Source organism: Macaca thibetana, chromosome 15 (assembly GCF_024542745.1).
Source record: "Macaca thibetana thibetana isolate TM-01 chromosome 15, ASM2454274v1, whole genome shotgun sequence".
Taxonomy (NCBI): Eukaryota; Metazoa; Chordata; class Mammalia; order Primates; family Cercopithecidae; genus Macaca; species Macaca thibetana.
The window spans coordinates 7,133,608-7,158,839 of NC_065592.1; the positions used below are offsets into that span (position 1 = coordinate 7,133,608).

The 25,232-nt window shown below is 56.5% G+C and overlaps 1 protein-coding gene across 4 annotated transcripts; it reads left to right on the forward strand.

The window, feature by feature from the left end:
- Nucleotides 1-537: 537 nt before the first annotated feature.
- FAM78A (family with sequence similarity 78 member A) lies at nt 538-23,980 on the forward strand. 4 transcript variants are annotated; one of them, XM_050760286.1, is made up of 4 exons: nt 11,422-11,655; nt 17,746-17,789; nt 18,775-18,896; nt 20,684-23,980. In XM_050760286.1, exons 1-4 carry the CDS (start codon nt 11,508-11,510, stop codon nt 21,210-21,212), a joined length of 843 nt encoding a protein of 280 aa, XP_050616243.1. In that variant the 5' UTR covers nt 11,422-11,507; the 3' UTR covers nt 21,213-23,980. The 4 variants fall into 4 exon arrangements, with proteins under 4 accessions (XP_050616241.1, XP_050616242.1, XP_050616240.1 ...); XM_050760284.1 differs by lacking the exons at nt 11,422-11,655; nt 17,746-17,789; nt 18,775-18,896 and adding an exon at nt 538-727; XM_050760285.1 differs by lacking the exons at nt 11,422-11,655; nt 17,746-17,789; nt 18,775-18,896 and adding an exon at nt 4,200-4,217.
- Nucleotides 23,981-25,232: the final 1,252 nt, after the last annotated feature.

Consider the following 25,232-nt stretch of genomic DNA (forward strand, 5'->3'; position numbering starts at 1 on the left):
GGCTGAGAAGCCCCAAGCCTCACTAGCCCTAGAAGCCATGTGGTTCTGAGCTTTGGCTGGGAAGGCCCCAGCCTCCAGATTTGCAGCCAGCACAGGCGGTGGTCGCGTGCCCTGTCATCCCCATGTGGCACCATGGCCCTCAGTGGAATGACGCTCTCGCTGAGTGCCAGGCCAGAAGACTTGAGTTCTAGTGAAGGAGGCCTCCCTGGAGGGCTTCACTGGGCCTTTGTTCCCCACCTGAAGGGGAGGCTGCTGGACCAGCTGTCTCTGAGATCTTGTCCCTACTCCCCTGGCCAGGCCCAGTCTGCCTCCTGTCCTAGTGAGGCAGGTCAGGGCTGCAGACATGCCCTATGCCTCCATCTGCCACCGAGCCTCTCAATGTCCCCCACCTCCAGATACCTGTCTGGCTCTTTGGCCCCACCCACCTCCCCGGTGGACATTCCAAGCTTCGTCATTGGCTTTCGGTCTGATCTCCAACAGTTGGGGAGAGAACGCTGTCTCCCAGGGCAACAGAATTCCAGCACAGAACATTTCCATCTGCAGAACAGAAACTCTTGCCTCCCGTGAGCTGCCTTTTTGGCCTCTGATGACCCCATCCTTGAAGGTGGTGAGCCCTCGGAGGACCCGCTGTAACCCTGAGTGCAGAGTGGTCCATGAGAGAGAAAGAGCCTTGGGACTGTCTCTAGTGGCCACTGAAAACAAGGTCCCCATACTGCAGGGAACGCTGGTGAGAGCACCCACTATATCCGAGTCATCCAGCCTCTGGGTCTTACAGCCAGGCCGCCTGGTTCCATCCACCCCTCCCTCTTCACCAGGCTTCAGTGTCCTCATCTGTAGAATGGGATGATGACAGGGTCGGGTCAACCCCTGATCACTGGGTTTCTCTGGATCAGGTCTGGGATCGTTGTGGAAAGCCACGAAGATGCTGTGTGCAAAGCCCCAGCTCACGGTGATACCTGTAAGGAGACACTGCAGCGGGCTCTTTCTGAAGGCCTCCCAGGGCCCTGCAGCTGGGCGGGGTCCTCGTTGTTTCTACTTCTGACTTGCTGTGTGGCTTTGGGTTTTCATGACTTCTCTGGGCCAATGTACCAGGAATTGAGGACCTTGTCCTCCCACTGACAACACTTTGAGCTCCCAAGTTGCCATCCCACTGTTCACCATCCCGGGTGGGGGGTGGGGCTGTGTCTCCCCACCCCTCCTCTTTCTCATTTTTCAGAGTCCAGGGAGCCTGAGGCCTGGGGGAGGGGAAAGGGGCCTGGGAGCAATGGGAGTGCCCTGTGCTGTTGGGCAATGACTCAAACAGATGTCCCCTTCCTCTGCTCTGCAGACGCCGGCACTTCACACGCGCGTGGATGCGTCATGAGCCTTCCACATATGCTGAGGCTGCCGTGGGTCTGTGCCCAACACCCACGGAGCTCCGGAAAATGACGAGCAGGAGGCAGGGCTGTGTAGGGAAGTGGCAGGGTCGGAGGGGCCTCGAGCAGGGGAAGTCGCTGGAACCCTGGTGGGCGCTTCAGAAGCCAGGGCAGGGAGTGCACACAGGAGCCCAGCCCATTCACACCCCCTGCCTGGCACAGCTGCCCCCTCACTCAAAGCCTGCAAACAGGCCCGTGGACCGATGCTGACTGGTCTCTTCTCCTGCAGACTGAGATGACATCCTGTGCAGGGGCGATGTCAAGGGGGAGCAGGTTAAGGGAAAGGGGTCTTCTACTTTACAAGCCCTCACCATGTGGGCGTCCACACACCTCTGCTGGTAGGACTTCCTAGTGGTCAGTCCCATCCTAGTTCTGAGGGGCTGGCCCCGGCTAGCAAGTGGGGTGTGCTTGGTGAAGAAGCTGAGTGTGGGCTTTGGAGCTGGTCAGATCTGAGCTGGCATCCAGCCTCTGAGAAGTCACTATCCTCTGATCCCTGGTTTTCTCTGTCTGTGGATCCCACCGCTCAGGGTCAAAGTCAAGGATAGAAGAGACAGTGCCTGCTCAATGTAATGCCTGACACACAGTGGGTGCTTCACAAACCCAGGCAGAGCCCAAGACGGAGGGGGACACTGTCACTCCCAGCTGGCCTTGAGGGGAGCCAACTCCTGGGAAATCACCTCCAGCAGCTTCACTGCTCACGAGGCGGTTCAGGGCTCTGGCCCCTGTCCTTTCCACGAGAGGGATGTGCAGCTCTGCCCCTGTTCATGGAGCCCTTGAACCTGTCACCTCATTTCCAGGACAGCCTTCCTTACCCTCTCAGAGCACCCTGGCCAGGCTGTCGGGGGGATGGGAGTCGGGAAATGAAACAGATACCTCAAAAGCGAATACCTTCCCTACATATAAACTGAGTAGTGCACAAGAGTTGTAGAAGGCCCTGTGAGTGCCAGAGGGACAGAATGTTTTGTAGGGGCCATTAGTTCATGGAAGAGAGAGGCCACTTCACGTGGTGAAGAGGCCACGGAAGACTTCTCCCTGGAAATGGACATTTATGTGGGGCCCCGATGTAATCTGTGTGCTGTCTGGGGTTCTACTGTGTCCAACAGGCCAAGGGGCCGCCTCTGTGGCATTGGCTTGGCTCCCCTGCCTTGGTCCGAGTCAGTGGGACTAGGAATAAGTCACCTACTAGCTGAACTGGAAAGGGACCAACTTCTCACTAGCTGGGGACATGGGCCACAGCAGTGCTGGGATGAGGGTGTGGCTGGGTGAGAGGGGGAGGCCACCCTAGCCAGCCACTTCCTGCTCCATGGCTGGGTCGGTGCTGCTGTGAGATGGTCTGGCTGTTCACCCTTCAAAGGAGAGACCCAAGAGTGACCAGCCCCTCAGCCCCTCCAGCCCTGCCCTTACGCACTCAGCGTGCTCTGGCTCTGGGGCTGGCTGGAAGCACCTGCCCTGTGCCAGCTGTGGGCTCCTGTGGAAGTCAGAGTCATGGGGATGGGGTGGGGATGAAGAGCGTGGCTTTAATGTAGCTGCCAGATGTCCTTATATCACAAATTGCTTGGGCTTTCCCTAGGGCTGGCTGCAAGGTAGGGGTGGGGTTCATAGCTCTCCCATGGCTGTATAGCCTCACGCTCCTTTTGAGCCCCTGCACTGGGACCACCGGGCTCCGAGTCTCAGCTGGGACACCTCGGGGAGACGCCGGGAAGGACCTTGGGCAAATCCCCCAGCCTCTCAGCTCTGGGTGCCTGTTCTGAGAAGTGCACATCATCACAGTCTCCCTCCACAGAGAGGCCGATGTGGCTGAAACGATGCTCTGGTACAGCACTCATCACACAGCTGGGGTCCAACAGGCAGCCAGCAGACCTGCTCGAGGGGACCCACCTCTCCCCAAACTTCTCTCTCCTCCCCCCGACCTTCCCAGCCTTGGAGCCTACAAAGCCCCCGCGCTGTCTCCACCAAGCCACTGTCTCCCTGCAATCAGGAACCCCAGGGCAGGGCAGCCCTTCTGCGTGTGCTCAGAGCACCAGAAAGCCTCTGGTCCCTAGAGTTCAAAGGGCACAGGGAGCAGCCCACCTGGCCCCGAGACAGCAGCGGAACTACACTACCCAGAATTCCCGGGGCTGGCCAAAAAGGAAATGTCGTTTGTTCAAGGAGAGGCTCAGCTCCCCGAGCAGCTGCAGAGAGAGGGAGCGAGGGGGAGCGAGGGATTACCAGAGGGAGGGCGGGCTGTGTGCGGGGAGCGAGGGTGGAGAGCCGGGCGGGCGGGGAGGAGGAGGCGGCGCCCGCCCGCCGCCGCCGCCGCCGCCGCCGCCGCCTGCGGACCTGCATCCCCGCGGGGCCGGCGAGCGGGCGGCGGTCCCTGCGTGCGCCGGCTGCGCTTGGCCGGCGGCGGCGAGCGGACGCGGGGGCCGGGCCGGCGCAGGGGCCGAGTTTCTGCAAAGTTTGACCCGGTTGCCTTTCCGATGCTGCAGCAGAGCGAGGCAGCGCGGGGCGCGCCAGGCGGCTGCGGCGCGGCGGCGGGGCTGAGCGGCGACAGCGCGCTCACAATGATCATAAAATAAAGGAGGCGCGCGGGGTGGGGGCGAGAGAGCCCCGAGCCTCAGCCCTCCGCCCCCGGCCGCCCCCCGAAGCCCCGAGCCGGGAGGAGGGTGGGGGCCGGGGGCACTCACGCCGGCCCCAGATTCCAGTAGAGCCAAGGGACAGTGCCCGGGGAAGGGGGTGGGGGCGCCCCAAGAACGTGCCCGCGGCTGGGTCAGGGGCGTTCGGAGGGCGGCGACCCGGCCAGCAGAGCGGCCCCCGGGGCAGGTGAGTCGGCGGCGCCGCCCGGGTGGGGGCGTGCGCGCCAAAGTTCCCCGGCAGCGGCGAGCGCGCCCGACGCGCGGGACCCGGGGCTGCTCGCGGCTGGAGAGGGGCGACAGAGGCGCTTGACGCGGCGGGGCGGGGGCACTACGCTCTCCGAGGGCCGGGGGACCCCAGCAGGGAAAGGGGTGCCCGCCGGATCCGACGGCCCTGGTGGGTGGCGCTGTGCCCAAGGGGCCGGAGGGACGGGGTGGGGAAGGGGCACCTGGCGCTGGCGGCGCGGTGGTGGGGACAGCGCAGGGCAAGTGCTCGTCGCCCCCTGCAGCGACAGCCGCTCGCCCCCCACCCCGCCCCCGCCAGGGACGGTATCAGCAGAGATGTCACGGGCGGCTATTATTCGCTGGTGCGCGCGGTCGTGCGGTCGCCACTGACGGGGCGGGCGCAGGGGGCGGGGGCCGCCGCCTCCGGGGAGACCGCCCAGAGCTGCGCCGTCAGCTCCGCAGCCCGCGCCCAGCGCACACGCGTCGCCGCCCCCGCGCGCCCCCCGCAGCAAAGTTCGGCTCAACTTTGAGGCGGGCCTTGACGCGCTGTCCCTTCCACCTCCCACCAGGTCCTCGGCGGCCGTGGCGAAGCAGGCGGCGGCGGCTGGAGCGCAGCCCCGGGACCCTGCACGGCGGCCGGCAGCGACAGCGGCGAGGGGACGCGGCGTGCCCGCGTGGGGACGTCCGGCCGGCGCCCGCGAGTGGGCGCCGACGGGGACCCGCGCCGCGCTCCCCCGACACCGGCGAGCGGCCCGAGCGCTGAGCTCGCCTCCTGGAAGCCGCGGGTCGGCGCTTGCCCCGAGGGCGCCGGGACCTCGGCCGGTGGACAGAAACTGCTCTGCAATTGATTCGGCCGCGCCGGGCGGGTGCGGGTGCGGGGCCCGGAGGGAGCGCGTGCGGAAGGCCGGAGGGCAGGAAGTCAGGCTTCTGCAGCGAGGGTGGCGCGACCGCACGGGGACGGAGCCTTCCTTATTTATGAGTCTGCCGGCGCTCGCCTGCTTCCTCCGAAGACTTGAGGGAGAGTCTGCGAGCTGCCGTCCCCGCGTATGAGGCACAGAAGGGCCGGATGTCAGAACGACATAATTATTCATTAAACTACAAACTTTTCTTTTTTTAACCCAAAGAATATCGGTGATTTTTGTCCACTGCGAGGAGAAGAAGAGCGAGCCCAGGGCTCGTGAAATGCAGCAGAATCCTTATTTATAAACAGGCCGAGGTAGTGATATATGCGACCCCCCCTCTACTCAGTGACTTTTCTATCCTATGGATATCGGTCTTGAGAGTTGAGATTGGAGAGCAGCGCCGTCTGCACTGGGTCCTGCAGCCTCCGTCCTTTCAATGCCTGGTTTTCTCTGTGACTGCTGGCCTTCCCTGGAGATCAGAGCGCTCCTGTGTGCCATGGGCTGTATTCAGAGCATCGGAGGTAAAGCCAGAGTCTTCCGGGAAGGGATCACGGTGATTGATGTGAAAGCCTCCATCGACCCCGTCCCCACCAGCATCGATGAGTCCTCCAGCGTGGTGCTCCGCTACCGGACACCCCACTTCCGGGCCTCGGCCCAGGTGGTCATGCCTCCCATCCCCAAGAAGGAGACTTGGATAGTTGGCTGGATCCAGGCGTGCAGCCACATGGAGTTCTACAACCAGTACGGCGAGCAGGGCATGTGAGTACGGCGGAGAGCCAGCTCTGGGAACTGCTAGGGATGGCCGAGCTTGGAGGCCTGGTGAGGGGCGGCCCATAGTGGGGAAGGTGGAGATACCATGGAGACAGGACCCAGGCCAGAGAGAAGCTTTAGGCAGGTATGCAGGTGGCCTCCTTGGCCCGGTGTCTCCCTGAAGAGTTTCCCTGTGGATCTAGATTGGAGTCACAGTTCTGCACCCTACCCTGCCACTGTTTCCCCGGGGTTCCTGTCTCCTTCCTTGCAAGATGCCGAGAAAGCAGAGGAACATTACTCCCAGTGTTTCCTGGCAGAGCAAGCGTGCCGTCCGCCTGAGGAGTGTTAGTGCCATCAGGGGTCACCAGAGAGGCTGGAGGGCTGCCCTCCAGGCCTCTGGCCCTGTGGGGGCCCATGGCAGACACTCAGGCACTCTGCAACTCCCAGACCGGTGTGTTCAGGGCTTTGCGATTGGGCCTCAATTATCTCTCTGGCTTATACGAGTGCGTGCGAGGACCTGGGGGAGTGCTTCGCTATTCCAAACGGCACTGTGTTTGAGAGCACAGTTAGTTTTACAAGCCCGATTTCTTCACAGTGTAGCGCTTTCTGTCTCCAAGGCAGAAGGCCACTTTGCGCAGGCAAGTCCAGTGTTCCCCCCGGGAGGCCCTAACAGCAACAGCAAAGAGGAGCCTCTCCTGCAGCCCCGAAGCCCCGTCTCCAGAGTGTGCCTAGGGTACTGGGGGTCCCGGTGAGGACCCTGGGGCCCTGGGGCTCCTTTCCTGGCCTGCTTCCTGACCCCAGAGAAGGCCGTCCCTATGGTGAAAATAGCTGGTTCTGAGCATGAGGAGGGCTAGGCAGGCCCTGGTGGGTAGCCCACCCATGTGGCCCCCTGACTGGCCGCGGACACTCCCAGAGCCCCTCTCAGCGTCTACCCTGTGCAGCTTCACTTCCCCGTTTTGCAAGTGGGGAAAAGAGGATAATTTCCCCAGGAGTTCGAACTTATCACAGATTTAAGAACCTCGTGGGCCACCTGTAAAGGAGAGGGGTGGAGGATGGCGGGACACCAAGTCTGGTGGCTTCTCTACTTAATGACTGCAAAGTTCTAAAGGAAACATGAGGATCACAGTAACCCTTAAATCCAGCGTGTGACTGTGACCATCCCAAAGAGGTGCATGGAGAGCACATGCAGAGGCTCTCACCGGCCGTCTCCACCAGCCTGGTATCTGTGCCAAGCCTTTTGCGTCTCAAGAGCAGCTAGTAATCCAGTTCAGGCCGGGGGCTGCCTTTCTATTCTAAGCAGGGAAACATGATTCTTAGTTATGCAGTGAGGACCTTTTCTAAGAACCCTTAAGCCCATAAACCTCCTCGGGCTTTGAAGGCATCCGGGACAGTTGTAGAAACAAAAGTCTTCCTCGGGGTTTTGGGCTAAGCCTAGTTGATTCCCTAGAAGGGGTTGGGAAGCGGGTGTCGTCTTCTGAACTTGGAAAGACTTGAGCACTCGTCGGGACTGTATTCTAATGAGGTTGGTGCAACGTGTGGTGGGGAGGCCACAGGCCTGACCCAAGGTACAGACTCCAAGCCTCAGCTTCCCCTTCCGTGCACCCGGGCTTCCGATGTCTTCACTAAGACTCGTTCTCCATCTGGTGACCCTGAGTAGGTGAGGGTGATGTGGCTGGAGCCAGGCCTGAGATTGGGAACCGAGGCAGGTTTGCCCTCCCTGTGCCAGTCCTCACTTCCTGGTTGGAAGAGCCTCATGCCTTCTTAGGCAGATGTGGGCGGGAGGCCAGGCTCTGCCACTTCCCAGGATGTGACCCTCGGCAAGTCCCTTTACTGCTCTGAGCCTCAGTTTACACATCTGCAAAATGGGGCTGGCGATAACCCCTTCCCCATGGCTTCTTGTGAGAATCACTCAAGCCAACCAAATTTGCCATGCAGTCAGCCCTGCGCCAAGCTCGTGGTGAATCCTCACCGCAGGCAGTCATGGGATGGGGATCGTCCTTAGCGGTGTTGTCACTGTTACTGTTATTCCATCAGACGTGAGGGGCTAAAACTACAGAATTAAGACAGATGTCAGCCACACTGTGTAGTGAATCTTCTCCCCAGGCTGAGTCTTTGTCACGTAGGGCCCACTTCCTCAGTGTAGAACTTTTTAAAGCAGTGTAAGGCATGAAGAGCTTGCGTTTTCAAGTGGCTCCAGACCATTTTCCTTGCTCTCCCTCTGCCCCTGACGTTTCTCTTTGCTCCCTCTCGTTCTCGGGACTCCTCTTTCGCTGCAGGGAGCCTCTGTGTCCCACCCAGCTCATTCTCCCTGGGTGCACTGGCTGTGTAATCCCAGTTGGGATACACAGGGACCAGCCCCAGGGACAGGATGCAGTCGGAGGCTCCCTGGGAGGGGTGGCTTGGAGCAGTTGGGCAGAAGGGTCCACGTGTCCTGGCTCCTAAGGCCTTGGCCAGGCAGCCCCCGGACTTCCATTCCGTGTCTGTCCGTGAGGGTGAGAACTTCCCGTAGGCTGCTGTGAGGATTCAGCGAGAGGCCAGTATGGGTGGCTGTCCTGTAGCTGAGCCGTAGAGGAGGAGGCTGCCGAGTACTTATTAGGAATCAACAGAATCAGCCTAATGGGCTGAGTGGCCAAAGAAGAGAGTCCCTTGAAGGGCTCATGGAGAAGGCCAGGATGTGGCCTTACTTTAGCTCCTTGCTGAATGGAAATAGAAGCATTTAGGTGGGATTTAGTTATTTTTTTTTTATTTTAATTTTTATTTATTTATTTATTTTTTGAGACAGTCTTATTCTTGTCCCCCAGGCTGGAATGCAGTGGTGCCAATCTTGGCTCACTGCAACCTCTGCCTCCCGGGTTCAAGTGATTCTCTTGCTCCAGCTTCCAGAGTAGCTGGGATTTCAAGCACACACCATCACACCCAGCTAATTTTTATATTTTTAGTAGAGACGGGGTTTCCCCATGTTGGCCAGGATGGTCTCGAACTCCTGACCTCGGGTGATCTGCCTGCCTCAGCTCCCAAAGGGCTGGGATTACAGGCGTGAGCCTTAGGTGGGATTTAAAACCCCTTCCTGTCTCCCCTGCCCCTAGGCCTTCCATTTTCCAAGTTTTTAAGCCTTGTGGCATGAAGGAAAGGGAACAGTGGTTGGGGTGACCAGGAACCCCAACCGGCCCAGTATTGTCCCTCTGCTCTGCCTGGCCCAGGATCAGGTAATTCTTTGTGCTGGTGGGGGGTGTCCTGTGCATGGGTAGGGGGCTGGGCAGCATCCCTGGTCTCTACCCACTGCATGCCAGGAGCACATCCCCGCAAGCTGTGACAGTCAGTAATGTCCCCGGGGAGAGTCCGATGTCCCCAGGAGGGGCTATGAAATCACACCTAGTGGAGGACCGCTGGACTTGACCCAGACAATTCACATCCTTAAAATGGAACCCAGGCCCTGTGCTTTAGTGGCCCGGGGAAGGGACAGCCAGGTAACGAGAGCTAGGTTAGGGCTTTCATTCTTTACAAATGGACTTGTATCCAAAATGTTAATTCCAGATACTTAACCGAAATCCGTCATACCCCCAAACGTTATCCCTGCTTAAAATTAATCCCTAAACCAGGAGGATCACTTTTTAGAATGACATTCTGGGTTTGAAACATTTGAAATGGAACAATTAAAAAAAACAAAACAAAACAACACCAAAAAAACACACACCATCTCAATAATACCCTGACTTTTACAGACAGAGCTGGAAAAGAGTGAGTTTCTCTGTGCCAGCATGAGAGGATTCTATATGGCTTTGGGTCCAACCCACATTGCTTTAAAAGCCAACCCCCCCCTTCTCCAAATTGTTGGAGACACCTGCCTCCACAGCCCGGCCCCCGCAATTCCTCAACTGCCACCTGTCAGCTGGCACAGAGTCTTCTAAGTGACAAGTCACAATTTCTCGCCTGTGTGGGAGAAGTTCCACGTTGTCCCTGGTTTGCCCTTCTCTGGAGCCCCCTGGGAACCTGGCCCACAGCCACGCCCATGGCCAAGGCCAAGGCCAGGGGCAGTTTATGGCTCTGGAGTCTGCCAAAGGGCAGACTGGGTGGGGAGGAGGGGGAGCAGCTCAGATGGAAAGGGTTTCTTTGGGTTGATGGGGACACTGCTCCATGCCCATGTGTAGCAAGGTCTGAACCCTAGCTCCCAACCCTTGGGCCAGCCTCTTAACCTTTCCAAGCCTCACTGTTCCTGTCTGTGAAATGGGAATATGAGTTCTCCCTCAGGGTTGTGATGATAAGAGCTTAACCCAGCACCTCACATATACCAGGCACTCAATATATGGTAGCCGTCAATACCACAGCTATGAATCATGATACTGACAATGTCTTATTCATTATGCGGTGCCTGTCAGAGTCAGCGGAAAGGTGGCTGTCTTGTTGCTGTTGTTACATTATCCCTTCTCCTGGGTTTCAGATACCTGTCTATAGCATGAATGCTGTCACTGTGTTACGAAAGGTCAGTGGGGCCGGGCACGGTGGCTCACACCTGTAATCCCAGCACTTTGGGAGGCTGAGGCTGGCGGATCACGAGGTCAGGACATCGAGACCATCCTGGCTAACATGGTGAAACCTCGTCTCTACTAAAAATACAAAAAATTAGCCGGGCGTGGTGGCGGGCACCTGTAGTCCCAACTACTCGGGAGGCTGAGGCAGGAGAACAGCACGAACCTGAGAGGCGGAGCTTGCAGTGAGCCGAGATCGCACCACTGCACTCCAGCCTGGGCGACAGAGTGAGACTCCATCTCAGAAAAAAAAAAAAAAGAAAAGAAAGGCCAGTAGCCAGCCTGGACAACACAGTGAAACCCTGTGCATATAAAAAATACAAAAAAATTAGCCAGACACGGTGGCGCATGCCTCTAGTCCCAGCTACTTGAGAGGCTGAGGTGGGAGGATCACCTGAGCCCGGGGAGGTCAGGGCTGCAAGTGAGCTGTGATCGCACCACTGCCCTGCAGCCGGGGCTACAGAGTGAGACCCCATCTCAAAAAAAAAAAAAAAAAAAAAGTCTAGTGGGAAAGGACAGGGCAGGGGTGGAGGGACTGCTGGGTGCCACCCAGCCCTGCAGGGATGACCCTGAGAATGGCTACCTCGGGCGCCTTCCCACCTGCCATCTCCCAGCGTCCTCCCCAGGAACTCAGGAAGGCCTCGTTTTATGATGTGGTCACAGCGTCTAAGACCTGAAGCTGGTTGCCCGAGCAGTCTTGCTCAGCGCCAGCAGATCTGGGGACAGGCCATGGAAGAATGTCCCTGTTGACCACGTGGCCTCTTCCTGAAGCCGGGGCCTGAGCGTCAGTTGTGCAAAGAACAATTGAGGAGGAGGCTTCCTCTCTGTAACCGGAAGGCGGCCTCCCCCATCTGCTGGGCCCTGGCGGAGGCGAGGGCGGGGTGGGTGGGAGAGGGAAGTCCTTGTTTCAAGGCTTTGGGGTGGGAGGAAGTAGGGGGGATGACCCAGCCGAAAGAGAGCTCCCCCAGGACCAGCCCCGGCCAAGGGATCGCTGCAGCCCTCATCCACCGTCCAAGCACTGGAAACAAACATTGGAGACGTGCGAGGCACCACTCAACAGCCGTAGTAATCAGGGAAATGACAAGTTACATACTGACATCCTTTGTTTTGCTGATCAGAGTTGGGTGCAATGAAAAAGATCAGTGGTGCCCAGTGTTCGGGGGAGGGGAGCGTCTTCACCTGTTGTTTGTGGGAGGACAGTTGAGGCAGGCGAGGATGCTGAGAGGTGAGCCTGGCTGTGCCTGTTACCGTCCACATGCGCAAGCCCTTCAGCTCGGTGGTTGTACATTTTTTTGTTTTGTTTTTTTGAGACGGAGTCTCGCTCTGTCGCCCAGGCTGGAGTGCAATGGCCGGATCTCAGCTCACTGCAAGCTCCGCCTCCCGGGTTCAAGCGATTCTCTTGTCTCTGCCTCCCGAGTAGCTGGGATTACAGGTGCCTGCCACCACACCCGGGTTTTTTTTCTTTTTAACATATTTTTAGTAGAGACGGGGTTTCACCATGCTGACCAGGCTAGTGTCGAATTCCTGACCTCAAGTGATCCACCTGCCTCAGCCTCCCAAAGTCCTGGGATTACAGGCGTGAGCCATAGTGCCCAGCCTGTACTTTTAGAGTCCCTTACAGAAATTTTGTGCCCCTAACTCAGGGCCTGCATATTGGAGGCGTCCAAAAAAATAATCTACTGAACAAGTGAGTTAATGATCACGTGAATGGGGAAGCAGCACATAAAGATGTACATGGGCCGGGCGCGGTGGCTCACGCCTATAATCCCAGCATTTTGGGAGGCTGAGGCAGGCGAATCATCTGAGGTCAGGAGTTCGAGACCAGCCTGACCAACATGGTGAAACCCTGTCTCTACTAAAAATACAAAATTTAGCGGGGTGTGGTGGTGCACGCCTGTAATCCCAGCTGCTCAGAAGGCTGAGGTGCAAGAATTGCTTGAACCCAGGAGGTGGAGGTTACAGTGAGCCGAGATCATGCCACTGCACTCCAGCCTGGGCAACAAAGCGAGACTGTCTTAAAAAAAAAAAAAGCACAAGTAAGGATGTTAACTCCACGGCTCCTAATAGCAAAAAACCAGGAACAACTCAGGGGTCCCTCAAGAGGGAGTGAAATTATGGTCTGTCTGCAGTGCAGACTCTGAGGCAGGGCTATAGGCCCTGAAGACAAGGTAGAGCTATGGATACTCCCACGTGGGGAAATGGTACATTGTTGTTACATTTTTGTTTAAAGTTATCAAACAATATGTGGGGTAGTAACCCATTTTTGTTAAAAAGAAAATACTGAAGTTGGGAGTATATCCTGTGTGTATGCAGAGAGCAAGGTCCCAAAGGATGTTTACCGGAGTACAACACGGGGCACACGGGGAGGGGCGCATGGGGAGGTAGGTTTCAGTTTTCACTTGATATGCTGCTTTTTTTTTTTTTTTTTTTGCAACGAAGTTTCACTCTTGTTGCCCAGGCTGGAGTGCAGTGGTGCGATCTCGGCTCATTGCAACCTCCGCCTCCCGGGTTCAAGTGATTCTCCTGCCTCAACCTCCTGAGTAGCTGAGATTACAGGCGGGCGCCACTGTCCTTGGCTAATTTTTGTATTTTTAGTAGAGACGGGGTTTCCCCATGTTGGTCAGGCTGGTCTTGAACTCCTGACCTCAAGCAATCCGCCCTCCTCTGGCTTCCATAGTTCTGGAATTACAGGCGTGAGCCACCGCGCCCGGCCTAAAAGTACTTCTTTTATAACTAAAAATTTTTTTTCTTTTTTTTTGGAGACAGAGTCTCGCTCTGTCGCCCGGGCTGGAGTGCAGTGGCCAGATCTCAGCTCACTGCAAGCTCCGCCTCCCGGGTTTACGCCATTCTCCTGCCTCAGCCTCCCGAGTAGCTGGGACTACAGGCGCCTGCCACCTCGCCCAGCTAGTTTGTTTTTTTTTTTTGGTATTTTTTAGTAGAGACGGGGTTTCACCGTGTTAGCCAGGATGGTCTCGATCTCCTGACCTCGTGATCTGGCCTCCCAAAGTGCTGGGATTACAGGCTTGAGCCACCGCGCCCGGCCTATAACTAAAATTAAACAGGCTCTGTTGGTCTTTCCTCCTCGTGTTAAATCCCAGTGATCCACTGCTGTGCCTGGGTTAAGAGGGGTGGGGTTGGCAGGGAGAAGGTGTCTGGGTCCCAGAAGGAATGGGGTTTGTTGTGGTGGGGGAATCCCCGCGGGCAGGCCCTGTGGGAGGCGAGACCTCCAGCCCTTCCCTCACTTGGTGAACAGGTGTTGGGGAGACTGGGAGAGCACGGCCTGGTGACCTGGTGGTGGTGGGGACAGCCCAGGGGGCCCGCAGCACAGGGGGAAGTCAGGAAGCCAAGATGCCTGTCCAGTGTGGAATGGGGGTTCTTGGGCAATCATTTCTTAAAAATTGTAAAGTTTTTACAGAATGAGTACTTTCTGCAAATTTTATCAGATCATAAAATCCATACCGTTGGGGGGTAGATAAAATAATTCCTAACTTCCTGCCTGGTCCGTGTGAGGGGCTGAAACCAGGGCTGAGCAGGAGACTCTGGCATGGGCAGGCCCTTGCCCTGGAGCCTCAAGTCTTTATCTGTAAAGGTGTTTCTTAAGGTGCCCAATGTGAGCCGCTTGTAGGAGGTGGAATAATATTTGAGTCAATCATTTAAGGTTAAGGCTAAATTTTGTTTTAATGCAACATATTTAATGCCTATTAGAACATATATCTGTATATATAGCATATCCAACCTGCTATTTCAAAAGTGTTTCTAAATTTCGTTGACTTTTTTTCTTTTAGAGACAGGGTCTCACTCTGTTGTCCAGGCTGGAGTGCTGTGGGGCAATCCTAGTTCACTGCAGCCTTGACCTCCTGGGCTCGCGCAATCCTCCCCCCTTAGCTTCCCGCATAGCTGGGAGTATAGGGACGCACCACCATGCCTGGCTAATTTTTAAGTTTTTTGTATAGATGAGAGTCTCTTGCTTTGTTGCCCTGGCTGGTCTGGTTTTTTTTTTTTTTTTTTTTTTTTTTTTTTTTGAGACGGAGTCTTGCTGTGTCACCCAGGCTGGAGTGCAATGGCCAGATCTCGGCTCACTGCAAGCTCCGCCTCCCGGGTTCACGCCGTTCTCCTGCCTCAGCCTCCCGAGTAGCTGGGACTACAGGCACCCGCCACCTCGTCCGGCTAGTTTTTTTTCTTTTTTGTATTTTTTATTAGAGACGGGGTTTCACCGTGTTAGCCAGGATGGTCTCGATCTCCTGACCTCGTGATCCGCCTGTCTCGGCCTCCCAAAGTGCTGGGATTACAGGCTTGAGCCACCGCGCCCGGCCATGCCCTGGCTGGTCTTGACGTCGTGGGTTCAAGCAATACCCCACCCTCCAGCCTTAGACTCCCATAGTTGATTGTTTTAAAAGCTGATTAGGTCGGGCACGGTGGCTCATGTCAGCAGCTTGGGAGGCTGAGGTGGGAGGATCGCTAAGGTTCCATTAGAGGCTGGGGGGTAAGAGCTGGGTCAGATTGGGGACCTTGGCCCAGTGACTTCCCAGCTGTGTGACCTCGGACCTGGCCTCTAACTGCCCTAAGTCTCCTCCGTGAAATGCACCCCACAGCCCCAGCCCCAGGGAGGTGTGGTGCCCGGCGCAGCCTGTGTGCTTAGGGAGTGGTACCTGCTGTCAGCACTTGCTAAGGAGACCGTCCAGCAAGAGGCTCTTGCAGCTGCAGCCCTGCAGGATAAGCAGAAGCTCAGAGCAACTTTGGGGGCCCAGGACTCCTCACAGAGATGCCCTGTGGGCTTTGGGGGAGACCCAGCATGTACTGACAGCCATTGATCCTGGCCACAGACATTGATAGTGCCTGAAGCTGGGCCAGGTGCTGTGATACATCCCAGATATGTGGTGATGGGTGAGGCAGGCCTGGCCCTGCCCTCACGGCCTCGTGGTCTGTCTGGGAAAGAGACTGGTAGCAAATGAGTGCATCAGTATTTAATCACCGTCATGAACAGGCCACAGGGCAGTGGGATGAGATCCAGTGGCGTTGAATACCGGGAGGCACCTGGCCCATGTGGAGCGTCCAGGCAGGCTTCTTTGGGATGGTGGCTGCAGAGCTGAGTAATGAGCAGCTATGAGCGAGGACAGGAGGAGTAAGAGGGGAGAGGAGGAGGAGGAAAAGGCGGTGGAGGAAGAGGAGGATGAAGATGAGTACGAGGATGATGCTGCTCCCGGTAGAAGGCCCTGAGAGGGAGGAGCATGGCCCGGTGCAGCAGCTGAGAATGGCTGGGGCCCTGGAGCCCAGGGAGGATGTGTGTGTACACGCACGTGTGTGTACATGTGCATGTGTGCACGAACACAGGGCTCTAGGCTTCAATTGCGTCGGTTTTAAGGGCATAGGGGAGTCATGGCCGGTTTAACAGGGTTGGAGCCATGCCATCGGATTTGTGTTTTTAGAAGATCGCTCGGGCTGCTTCTGGGAGGGGAACAGATTGCAGGAGGCTGGGAGACCAGGGAAGGGTAAGGCCAGGGTGGAGGCAGAGGAGGAGAAGGGGCACAGCCTGGAGGGGCGAGGGAGAGTCCGGGATGGCGCTGTGTCCCGGAGACACAGGCCTCCCCCATTGCTGGCCAGGCCAGTAGCTCTGTCCACCCCTTTCAGGGCTTCGTGGCGTGTGGTACCTTGGCATGTGGTGCCAAGCAGGTGCCCTGCAGATGTTTGTTGGGTGGGTGACGATGGGACTCAAGACAGGGATGCTGCGGGAGGCTGAGGAAGCCACTTCAGCCCAGGAAGCGTTCTGAATCCTGGGTTCCAGCTTGGACTTGCCTGCTTGTCCTTTGGGGTCACTAGGAGGATGGGATTGTGACAGGTGGCCCTGCCTGCCCCTGCCCACAGCCATGGAGGTGAACGGCCTGCTGGGCTCCTAGACTGGACAGCTGCCCGGGGCCTGCACTCAGAAGGGCCCCGAGCGTGGTTCAAGGCTCTGCTGTCACCGCATTGAAAATCTCAGGTTGTTTACAGCCGGGCGTGGTGGCTCACGCCTGTAATCCCAGCACTTTGGGAGGCCAAGGTGGGCAATCACCTGAGGTCAGGGGTTTGAGACCAGCCTGGCCAACATGGTGAAACTCCATGTCTGCTAAAAAATATATAAAAATTAGGCCGGGCATGGTGGCTCACGCCTGTAATCACAGCACTGTGGGAGGCTGAGGTGGGTGGGTTACCTGATGTCAGGAGCTCGAGACCAACCTTACATGGTGAAACCCCATCTCTACTAAATAATTAGTCGGGCATGGTGGCACATGCCTGTAATCTCAGCTACTTGGGAAGCTGAGGCAGGAGAATTGCTTGAACCCGGGAGGCAGAGGTTGCAGTGAGCTGAGATCATGCCACTGCACTCCAGCCCAGGCAGCAAGAGTGAAACTGTCTCAAAAAAAAGGAGAAAGGTGGTTAAGATATTGCTTAACTTTAGACTTTTAAGTCAAAAATAATGGGAAAATTTCAAGGACAACTACTAAAAGAATAGAATTAGAATGTTTAAATCCCCAGTAAGTAGAAAAATACCAATAAAATCTGTAATCAAAAGAATGGTGGGCAAAAAGCATTAAACTGAATAGCAATTTTATAGAGAAGAGAAACAAGTTCATATAAAAATAATTCGGCTGGGGCGGTGGCTCACACCTGTAATCCCGGACACTTTGGGAGGCCAAGGCAGGCGGATCACCTGAGGTCAGGAGCTTGAGACCAGCCTGGCCAACATGGTGAAACCCCGTCTCCACTAAAAATATAAAATTAGCTGAGCATGGTGGTGGGTGCCTGTGGTCCTACCTACTCAAGAGGCTGAGGGCCGGGCGCGGTGGCTCAAGCCTGTAATCCCAGCACTTTGGGAGGCCGAGGCGGGCGGATCACAAGGTCAGGAGATCGAGACCACAGTGAAACGCCGTCTCTACTAAAAATACAAAAAATTAGCCGGGGCGCGGTGGCGGGCGCCTGTAGTCCCAGCTACTCAGGAGGCTGAGGCAGGAGAATGGCGGGAACCCGGGAGGCGGAGCTTGCAGTGAGCCGAGATCGCGCCACTGCACTCCAGCCTGGGCAACAGCGTGAGACTCCGTCTCCAAAAAAAAAAAAAAAAAAAAAAGAGGCTGAGGCAGAAGAATCACTTGAACCTGGGAGGCCGAGGCTCCAGTGAGCAGAGATCTCACCACTGCACTCCAGCCTGAGAGACAGTGAGACTCCGTCTCAAAAAATAATAATAATAATAATAATGAAAGGTCAGAAAAGGCTTCAGGTCAAATCAGGGCTACCTGGTCTGGGAGAGGCACACCTCTAACTGCTCATGCCACCCTCAAAGTGTCTCCAGAAGCGTCCACTGACTGCTGTTGGTTGGACCAGGCAGTGAGTATCAATACATTTAATCATCACAAAAACCTGGCAGGCAGATGTCGGCGGATTGTCCGTGGGCTGCTGATGAGATGGTGGAGGATCCGCGCGTCTGTGACTGGACCACAGTGCAAGCAGCTGGGGCTAACAGTAGACCCTGGGCTGCCGCAGGTGCCCCTGAGCTACGCATCCCCAGCACCCCCAGGTGGGGGGAATCCATACAGCCTGGTGACGATTTGGCCCTGGCCCGCATGACGCAGTGCTGTCTGCCAGTCCAGGAGGCTCCTCACCTGCCTGTGTCTGAGCCAGGGCCTGGGAGTTTCAGGACTGCAGAAAGGAAAGGAAATCCCAAGGCTGGGGTCAGGAGGAGGAGGGTTGTTCTGCTGCTCAGCCTCACTCCTCCAAACCAGGCCTTCAGCTCTTTGCAAACGAAAGGGGCCAAGGCCAAAGCAGGGTTCCTTATGCAAGTTTGCTTTCTGCCCTGAAAAACCAAAAAAACGGGAATCTGTTCCAAACAAGTGTAAGCACTGGGTGAGGACAGAGTGGACGTTTCCTTCTGAAATAGGAGACCCGGCCCCCAGTGGGCAAAGAGGCTCTGACTCACTTCTTCATCCATGCGGGGGAGCGAATGAGCAGGCTCACCCGTTGTCATCCTGCCTGCTGCTGTGGGCCCCCCCAGATCTTTGGAATTACTGTGTACTTCCAGACAGTGAGGTTGTCTGAGCTTCCTCCAGGTTCCCTGAGTCTGGGGTGCTCAGGGGCTGGGCAGGAGATGCCCATTAAGCAGGTGTTACTCTAATGAGTGAGCTTTTCAATGAGATGAACAGGAAAATTGGCAAAATCATGTTCCTAATCATTCCTCCTATAGCGGCCCCAAGTTTGCTAACTGCTAACATTATATGATGTGTAAGTAGGGGAATGCATTTTTTAAATTATAGTAAAGTCTATGTAACATTTTATAAAATTTACCATTTTATTTTATTTTAATTATTTTTTAAAGACAGGGTCTGGCTCTGTCACCCAGGCTGGAGTGCAATGGCATGATCTCGGCTCACTGCAACCTCCACCTCCCAGGTTCAAGCGATTCTCCTGCCTCAGCCTCCTGACTAGCTGGGATTACAGGCACCCACCACCACGCCTGGCTAATTTTTGTGCTTTTAGTAGAGACAGGGTTTCACCATGTTGTCCAGGCTGGTCTTGAACTCCTGACCTCAGGTGATCTGCCCACCTTGGCCTCCCAAAGTGCTAGGATTATAGGTGTGAGCCACAGCGCCCAGCCCAGAACTCTTTTCATCTTGCAAAACTGAAACTTCGTCCCCAAGAAACATCAACTTTCCGTTCCTCTTTCTCCCAGCCCCTGGCAACCTCCATTCTACTTTCTGTCTCTATGAATTTGACACTAGGGACTTCACGTAAGTGGAATCCCACAGTATGTGTCTTTTTTTGGCTGGCTTATTTCACTCAACGTAATGTCCTCAAGGTTGATCTGTGTTGTAGCCTGTGTTGGAACGTCCTTCCTTCTGAAGGCTGAAGAACATTCCATTGTATGTATATAGCACATTTTGTTTATCCATTTATCTGTCGTTGGACACTTGGATCGATTCTACCTTTTGGCTATTGTGATTAAATCTAGGAACAGGAATGCTTTTTTTTTTTTTTTTTTAAAGGTAGAGTCTCGCTGTGTTGGCCAGCCTCGGCCTCCCAAAGTGCTGGGGTTACAGGTATGAGCCACTGTGTCGAGTTGGGAATGCTTTTTTTTGAGACAGTCTCACTGTGTCACCCAGGCTGGAGTGCAGTGGCACAATCTCAGCTCACTGCAAACCCAGCGTCTCAGGTTCAAGCAATTCTCCTACCTCAGCCTTCTGATTACAGGATTACAGGCGTCTGCCACCATGACCCACTAAATATTATTATTATTATTTTTTTGAGACAGACTCTCACTCTGTTGCCCAGGTTGGAGTGCATGGCATGATCTCGGCTCACTGCAACTTCTGCCTCCTGGGTTCAGGTGATTCTCCTGCCTCAGCCTCCTGAATAGTTGGGACTACAGACATGTGCCACCATGCCTGATTAATTTTTTGTATTTTTTTTAGTAGAGACGGGGTTTCACCATTTTGGCCAGGCTGTTCTCAAACTTCTGACCTCATGATCCGCCCGCCTTGGCTTCCCAAAGTGAATTTTTGTATTTTTAACAGAGAGGAGGGTTCACCATGTTGGCCAGGCTGGTCTTGAACTCCTAACCTTAAGTGATCCGCCTGCCTCAGCCTCCCAAAGTGCTGGGATTACAGGCGTGAGCCACCATGCCTGGCCAGGAGTGTATTTTTAGCAGTAACTTGTTCCTGGGAGTACCCGCTGTGCACATAGGTGAGCAGAAGGCACAGTGGGCGCCGGCTGTCCTGAGCTTCCCTGTTACAGGTGCCTTGGTGGAAACGGGCGCCCGGGTCCCAGGCTCCACCACTTGGCCAAATGTCCTTTGGGAAAGGTAGCGTCACTGTCCACCCCCAGCCCACCCCTTTGCTTTCTGTATCTGCAGCGTGGGGTTGCATGGAGAAGATTGTCTGTGAGCCTATAATGTTAAATTAAGGGGCCCCTACAGCCTGGGGTGGGCTCCCAGGTGCTACTGTATCCACGGCCACATGGGAGTGTGGGATCCTGTATGTCCCAAGAGCAACTTGGGCCAGGCCGGCCACCTTTTTCTGTCCGAGGGTTATGATTATAACAGCGGTAGTGATGACAGTGATACTCCCAGCTGTTGTCTGACCCCCTGCCCCCAGAATGTCAAAGGGGACCGGGTGGTCTGCTGGGTCCGTTCCATCCTCAGGGCCCGGGACAGCCCCTGGCCTACCAGGGAGACACAGAAAGCCCTCCTTGAGTGACCGAGTGAGTGAACTGGCCTTCCTTGTCCTCAGGTCCAGCTGGGAGCTCCCTGACCTCCAGGAGGGCAAGATCCAAGCCATCAGCGACTCTGACGGGGTGAACTACCCCTGGTACGGCAACACCACGGAGACCTGCACCATCGTGGGCCCCACCAAGAGAGACTCCAAGTTCATCATCAGCATGAACGACAACTTTTACCCCAGCGTCACGTGGGCCGTGCCTGTCAGCGAGAGCAACGTGGCCAAGCTCACCAACATCTACCGGGACCAGAGCTTCACCACCTGGCTGGTGGCCACCAACACCTCCACCAACGACATGATCATCCTGCAGACGCTCCACTGGCGCATGCAGCTCAGCATCGAGGTGAACCCCAACCGGCCTCTGGGCCAGCGCGCCCGGCTGCGGGAGCCCATCGCCCAGGACCAGCCCAAAATCCTAAGCAAGAACGAACCCATCCCGCCCAGCGCCCTGGTCAAGCCCAATGCCAACGACGCCCAGGTCCTCATGTGGCGGCCCAAGTACGGGCAGCCGCTGGTGGTGATCCCGCCCAAGCACCGGTGACAGCCAGGGCCACCCGCTAGGTTAGACTCGCAAATAATAATACCGCTGAAAACAAAACTCAGACTCACTCTTCAGTCATTCAGCAAGATACGACCATTCTATCCTCTCCAGCGGGCGGATCTCACTGTGCTGAGGCCCCCCCGGGAAGGCCTCCCCGGCGCTCAGCACCTGCTTCCTTTCAGGGAGGGGGGAGACCTAAGCGGGACAGACAGACCCCACGTGCGCCCTCAGGGTCACCTCTGGTCTCCTTGCCTCTCCTTTTGCTCACAGCTTCAGTCACTCACCCGTAACAGATTCCCTGAAACACTGCTTTTTCCGTTTTTTGAAAAAACTCCTCTTATGGGGGTTCAGGGGCAGGAAGAGGAGGAGCCGATTAGGAGGGAAGCTCCGGCCCCCGATCAAAGAGACAGATCCGCACTGCTGCCGATTTGTGGCGCTGGCCGGCCTTCCCTCCCCGGGTCCCCCTGCCCTCTGTCATGCGGCCTTATGTAGACTTGCTTTGCCAAACTTTTGCCTTAAGCTGAATTTAAAGGAAGAAAACCAATTGGAGAAAGAAAGCAGGATCTCTTTTCTACCGGACTTTTCCTCTTCTGCCACAGGTGGAGGGAGGGGTGGGGTCGCCTGGGAGGGTCTCTTGAGCCTTTCTTCCCGGGTGTCTTGGGAGAAGGGTGAGGATGGGCGTTTAGACCTGAAACCAGCTGCTCACTCTTTCTTTTTGGCAGAAACAAAACCACAGGCAGATTCCACCTGAACAGCCCCTTCTCTCCCTCCACCCCCAGGTCTCATCCCGGCACCGGCGGAGAGGGGCTGTGAGCTCTGGCCAGGGGGTGGCTCTGCCAGCGGCCTGGCCTCTTCTCCCCTCTCTTCCCAGCAGCCTTAACTTCCCTTGGGCGGCTCTAGGAGGAGAGAGGGAGGCTGCTGTGAGCCCAGGGAATTTTCACCCTCTCAGTCCTCGGGACCCACCCCCAGTGGAGTCCCTGGCCCTTCCTCCAGGTGTGTGGTGGTTTCCTTCTCCATCCACACTGGTCCCAAATGCCTGGGGGCCAGCCGCCCGGACCGCCGACACACAGCCTCAGTGTTAGTCTCAAAGGTAAGGAAGGCATTCACATCCCTTCTTGCAGGGCATTTTAAGACTTGAATCAGGTGGGCCCCGGCCCCTGTGGCTGGCCGGCCCCTGGTGTACTGTAAAAGGGCCAAGACAGGGCTCGTTCTCAGGGGCGCCCCTCCCAGGCCTTCGGGGCAGCGGGATGGTGCAGTCAGGCTCTGGGTGCCACACTGATGGAGGTAGAAGGCACCTGAGCTCTAGGGAAGTCTTGGGAGGCAGTTGGCCGAGCCCCTGCTTCCTGTCCTCAAAGAAGTGAATCCAGGCCAAGGGCTGGGAGGCCTGGGTGGGCTCATGGTAGAGAGGGGTCAGAGCCACTCTGGAGGCTGGGCTGGCACAGTGGAGAGTGACAGGTGAGGACAGACGTCTGGAAGCCCATCCCTGGGACCTGCCCTCCCTCGGTCCCAGGTTACTGGAGCCCCAGGGCTTACTTAGTCCTGACCCCTCGTGCCAGGGCTCTGGGCAGTGTCTGCCTTGCGGCCACTTGCAGGGGCTATTAGGGGACATCCCACTGAAGCCATGTTCCTTCCAGCTTGCCAAACACACAGCTACCCACCCGGGGCCCACACTCAGCCTAATAATAATCAAGCACAGAAAACCATCCATTTAGAAAAATAATCAATTTCTGCTACAGATGAGCCACTTGTAGGAGTCTCCGTGACAGCGTGGGACGGGGTGGGCACCGAGGTCCCTGCCCCGCTCCTTTGTCCACGGGCTGTTGCGTTTATTCAAGGGGTGCTTAATGACCGTTCAGCCTCTGCCGTCTGTCTCCAGGCCCAGCTCGTGCCAGGAGGCCGTCCTGGGACACACTGGGCTGGAGCTGCCGGCTGGCACGGTGCTCAGGGGGCCCCTGGTGGGGGCCAGGACCTCCCCACAGAAACTGCAGGTTCTCTCTTGTGAGGATGGAGGCTGTGCCACCCGGAAAGGCAGTAGCCTTGGGGGAAACATCGGGTCCCAGCTGCACGTCTGAGGACGGGTGGGGACGGGGCTGGGACTCGGCCTTCATTCACTGGAGACTTCTCCACTCAGGTCTTTGTTGCACTAAAGCAGGGACAGGACCCTGGGGGTTCAGGAGGCGGGTCTCAGGCTGCTGGGTTCTTCCGGAAGTGGGACTGGAGAGTGGAATGGAAAGGGGCTTCCTGAGCTGCTGGGGGGTGAAGGACCCCCAAATCCGCATTTCTTGAGTGTGAGCAAACACTCGAGGCAAGAGCCAGCACCCCTCCCACTGCATGCCCGGCCCCCGGCCCACCGTGCCCCCTGACCCCCCTTCACCTGTGCCCCTTCTTTCCACCCTTCCTTCCTCACTGAAGGGCTGGGAAGACCCTGGAGAGGCTGCAGGTCTGTCCACAGACACTCAGCTAAGCCCCAGTCGGCTCCCTCAGCCTCCTTGCTCATGTTGGAGCACAGGCCCCAGGCTTCCTGCCTGGGGCCCCAGTTCCTCTTATGTCCCCCAGCCCCGCCCTGGCGTGGACATCCACTCACTCCTTCCAGCAATAAGAACCGTCCTTGGTCGTGGAGAGTACTGTGAAACAAACCAATGCACTTACCAGGAGGCACAAGACTCTTGAAGAAGATGTAAAATGAACCTTTTTTTTTTTTTTTTTTTTTTAAATAAAAAACAAAAAACAAATATTCATAAAGAGAAATAAAATGTAATTTTAAAGTAGGCTTGGCTAGGTCCTGGATGTTTCTGAAGTGGCGATTCACTTTGGGGTGGGTGGCTCAGCGGTGCTGGCTACGGGGGTGAACGTGTTTGGGGGGCAGGAGGATGGGCTGAGGCTGGGATCCTGGTGCTCAGGACCTGGGAAATGGGAGGAGGGAGCCAGTCTTTGAGGCCTGCTCCTTCCAGCTGCCTCTGTTCACAGCACCAGCTCCGGCGAGAGCAGCCCTGCGGTCTCAGCCTTGCACCCACAAGTGCCCCTGCCAGTGCCCTGCCTGGAGGGTGGTGGGCTTGGAGGTAGAGCTAGGAATTGGGGGCAGCTTGGCTTTTTGGCGAACAGGTTCTCTTTTGTGAGGATGGAGGCCATGCCACCCAGAAAGGCAGTAGCCCTATGTCAAGGGCAATTAATGTTTAGGTTGACCCTTAACTTGGGCCTGCAAAGGTGTCTTTCTGTGCCCAGGCAGGACAGTGTGTCTGGACAGGGGCTCCGTGCCCTGCCCTCGGCCAGCAACTGACGAGGGGTCCTGTGAGGCCCCAGCCTTGAATGGATACCATCTTATAAATGGTGCTTTCTTGTGTAAGCGTGGGTGGGGGCCCCAGAGGTCCTGGAGTGGCCGTGGGCCCTGAAGGCAGACCACAGGTTCAAGGCCATTTATGTGAGCTTCAGCACGACACTCAGCCCCTCTGAGCCCTACTTACTTTGTATGGAAAATGGAGATTTGGCCAGGTGTGGTAGCTCACACCTGTAATCTCAGTGCTCTGGGAAGCCAAGGTGGGTGGATCATTTGAGGTCAGGAGTTTGAGACCAGCCTGGCCAACATGACAAAAACCCGTCTCTACTAAAAATACAAAAATCAGCCCGGTGTGGTTGCGGGCACCTGTAGTCCCAGCTACTTGGGAGGCTGAGGCAGGAGAACCACTGGAACCCGGGAGGTGGAGGCTGCAGTGAGCTGAGATTGCACCACTGTGCTCCAGCCTGGGTGACAGAGCGAGACCCTGTCTCAAAAAAAAAGGAAAAAGATTGGGAGGCCGAGACGGGTGGATCACGAGGTCAGGAGATCAAGACCATCCTGGCTAACACGGTGAAACCCCGTCTCTACTAAAAAATACAAAAAAAAACTAGCCGGGCGAGGTGGTGGGCGCCTGTAGTCCCAGCTACTCGGGAGGCTGAGGCTGGAGAATGGCGTGAACCCGGGAGGCGGAGCTTGCAGTGAGCTGAGATCCGGCCACTGCACTCCAGCCTGGGCGACAGAGCGAG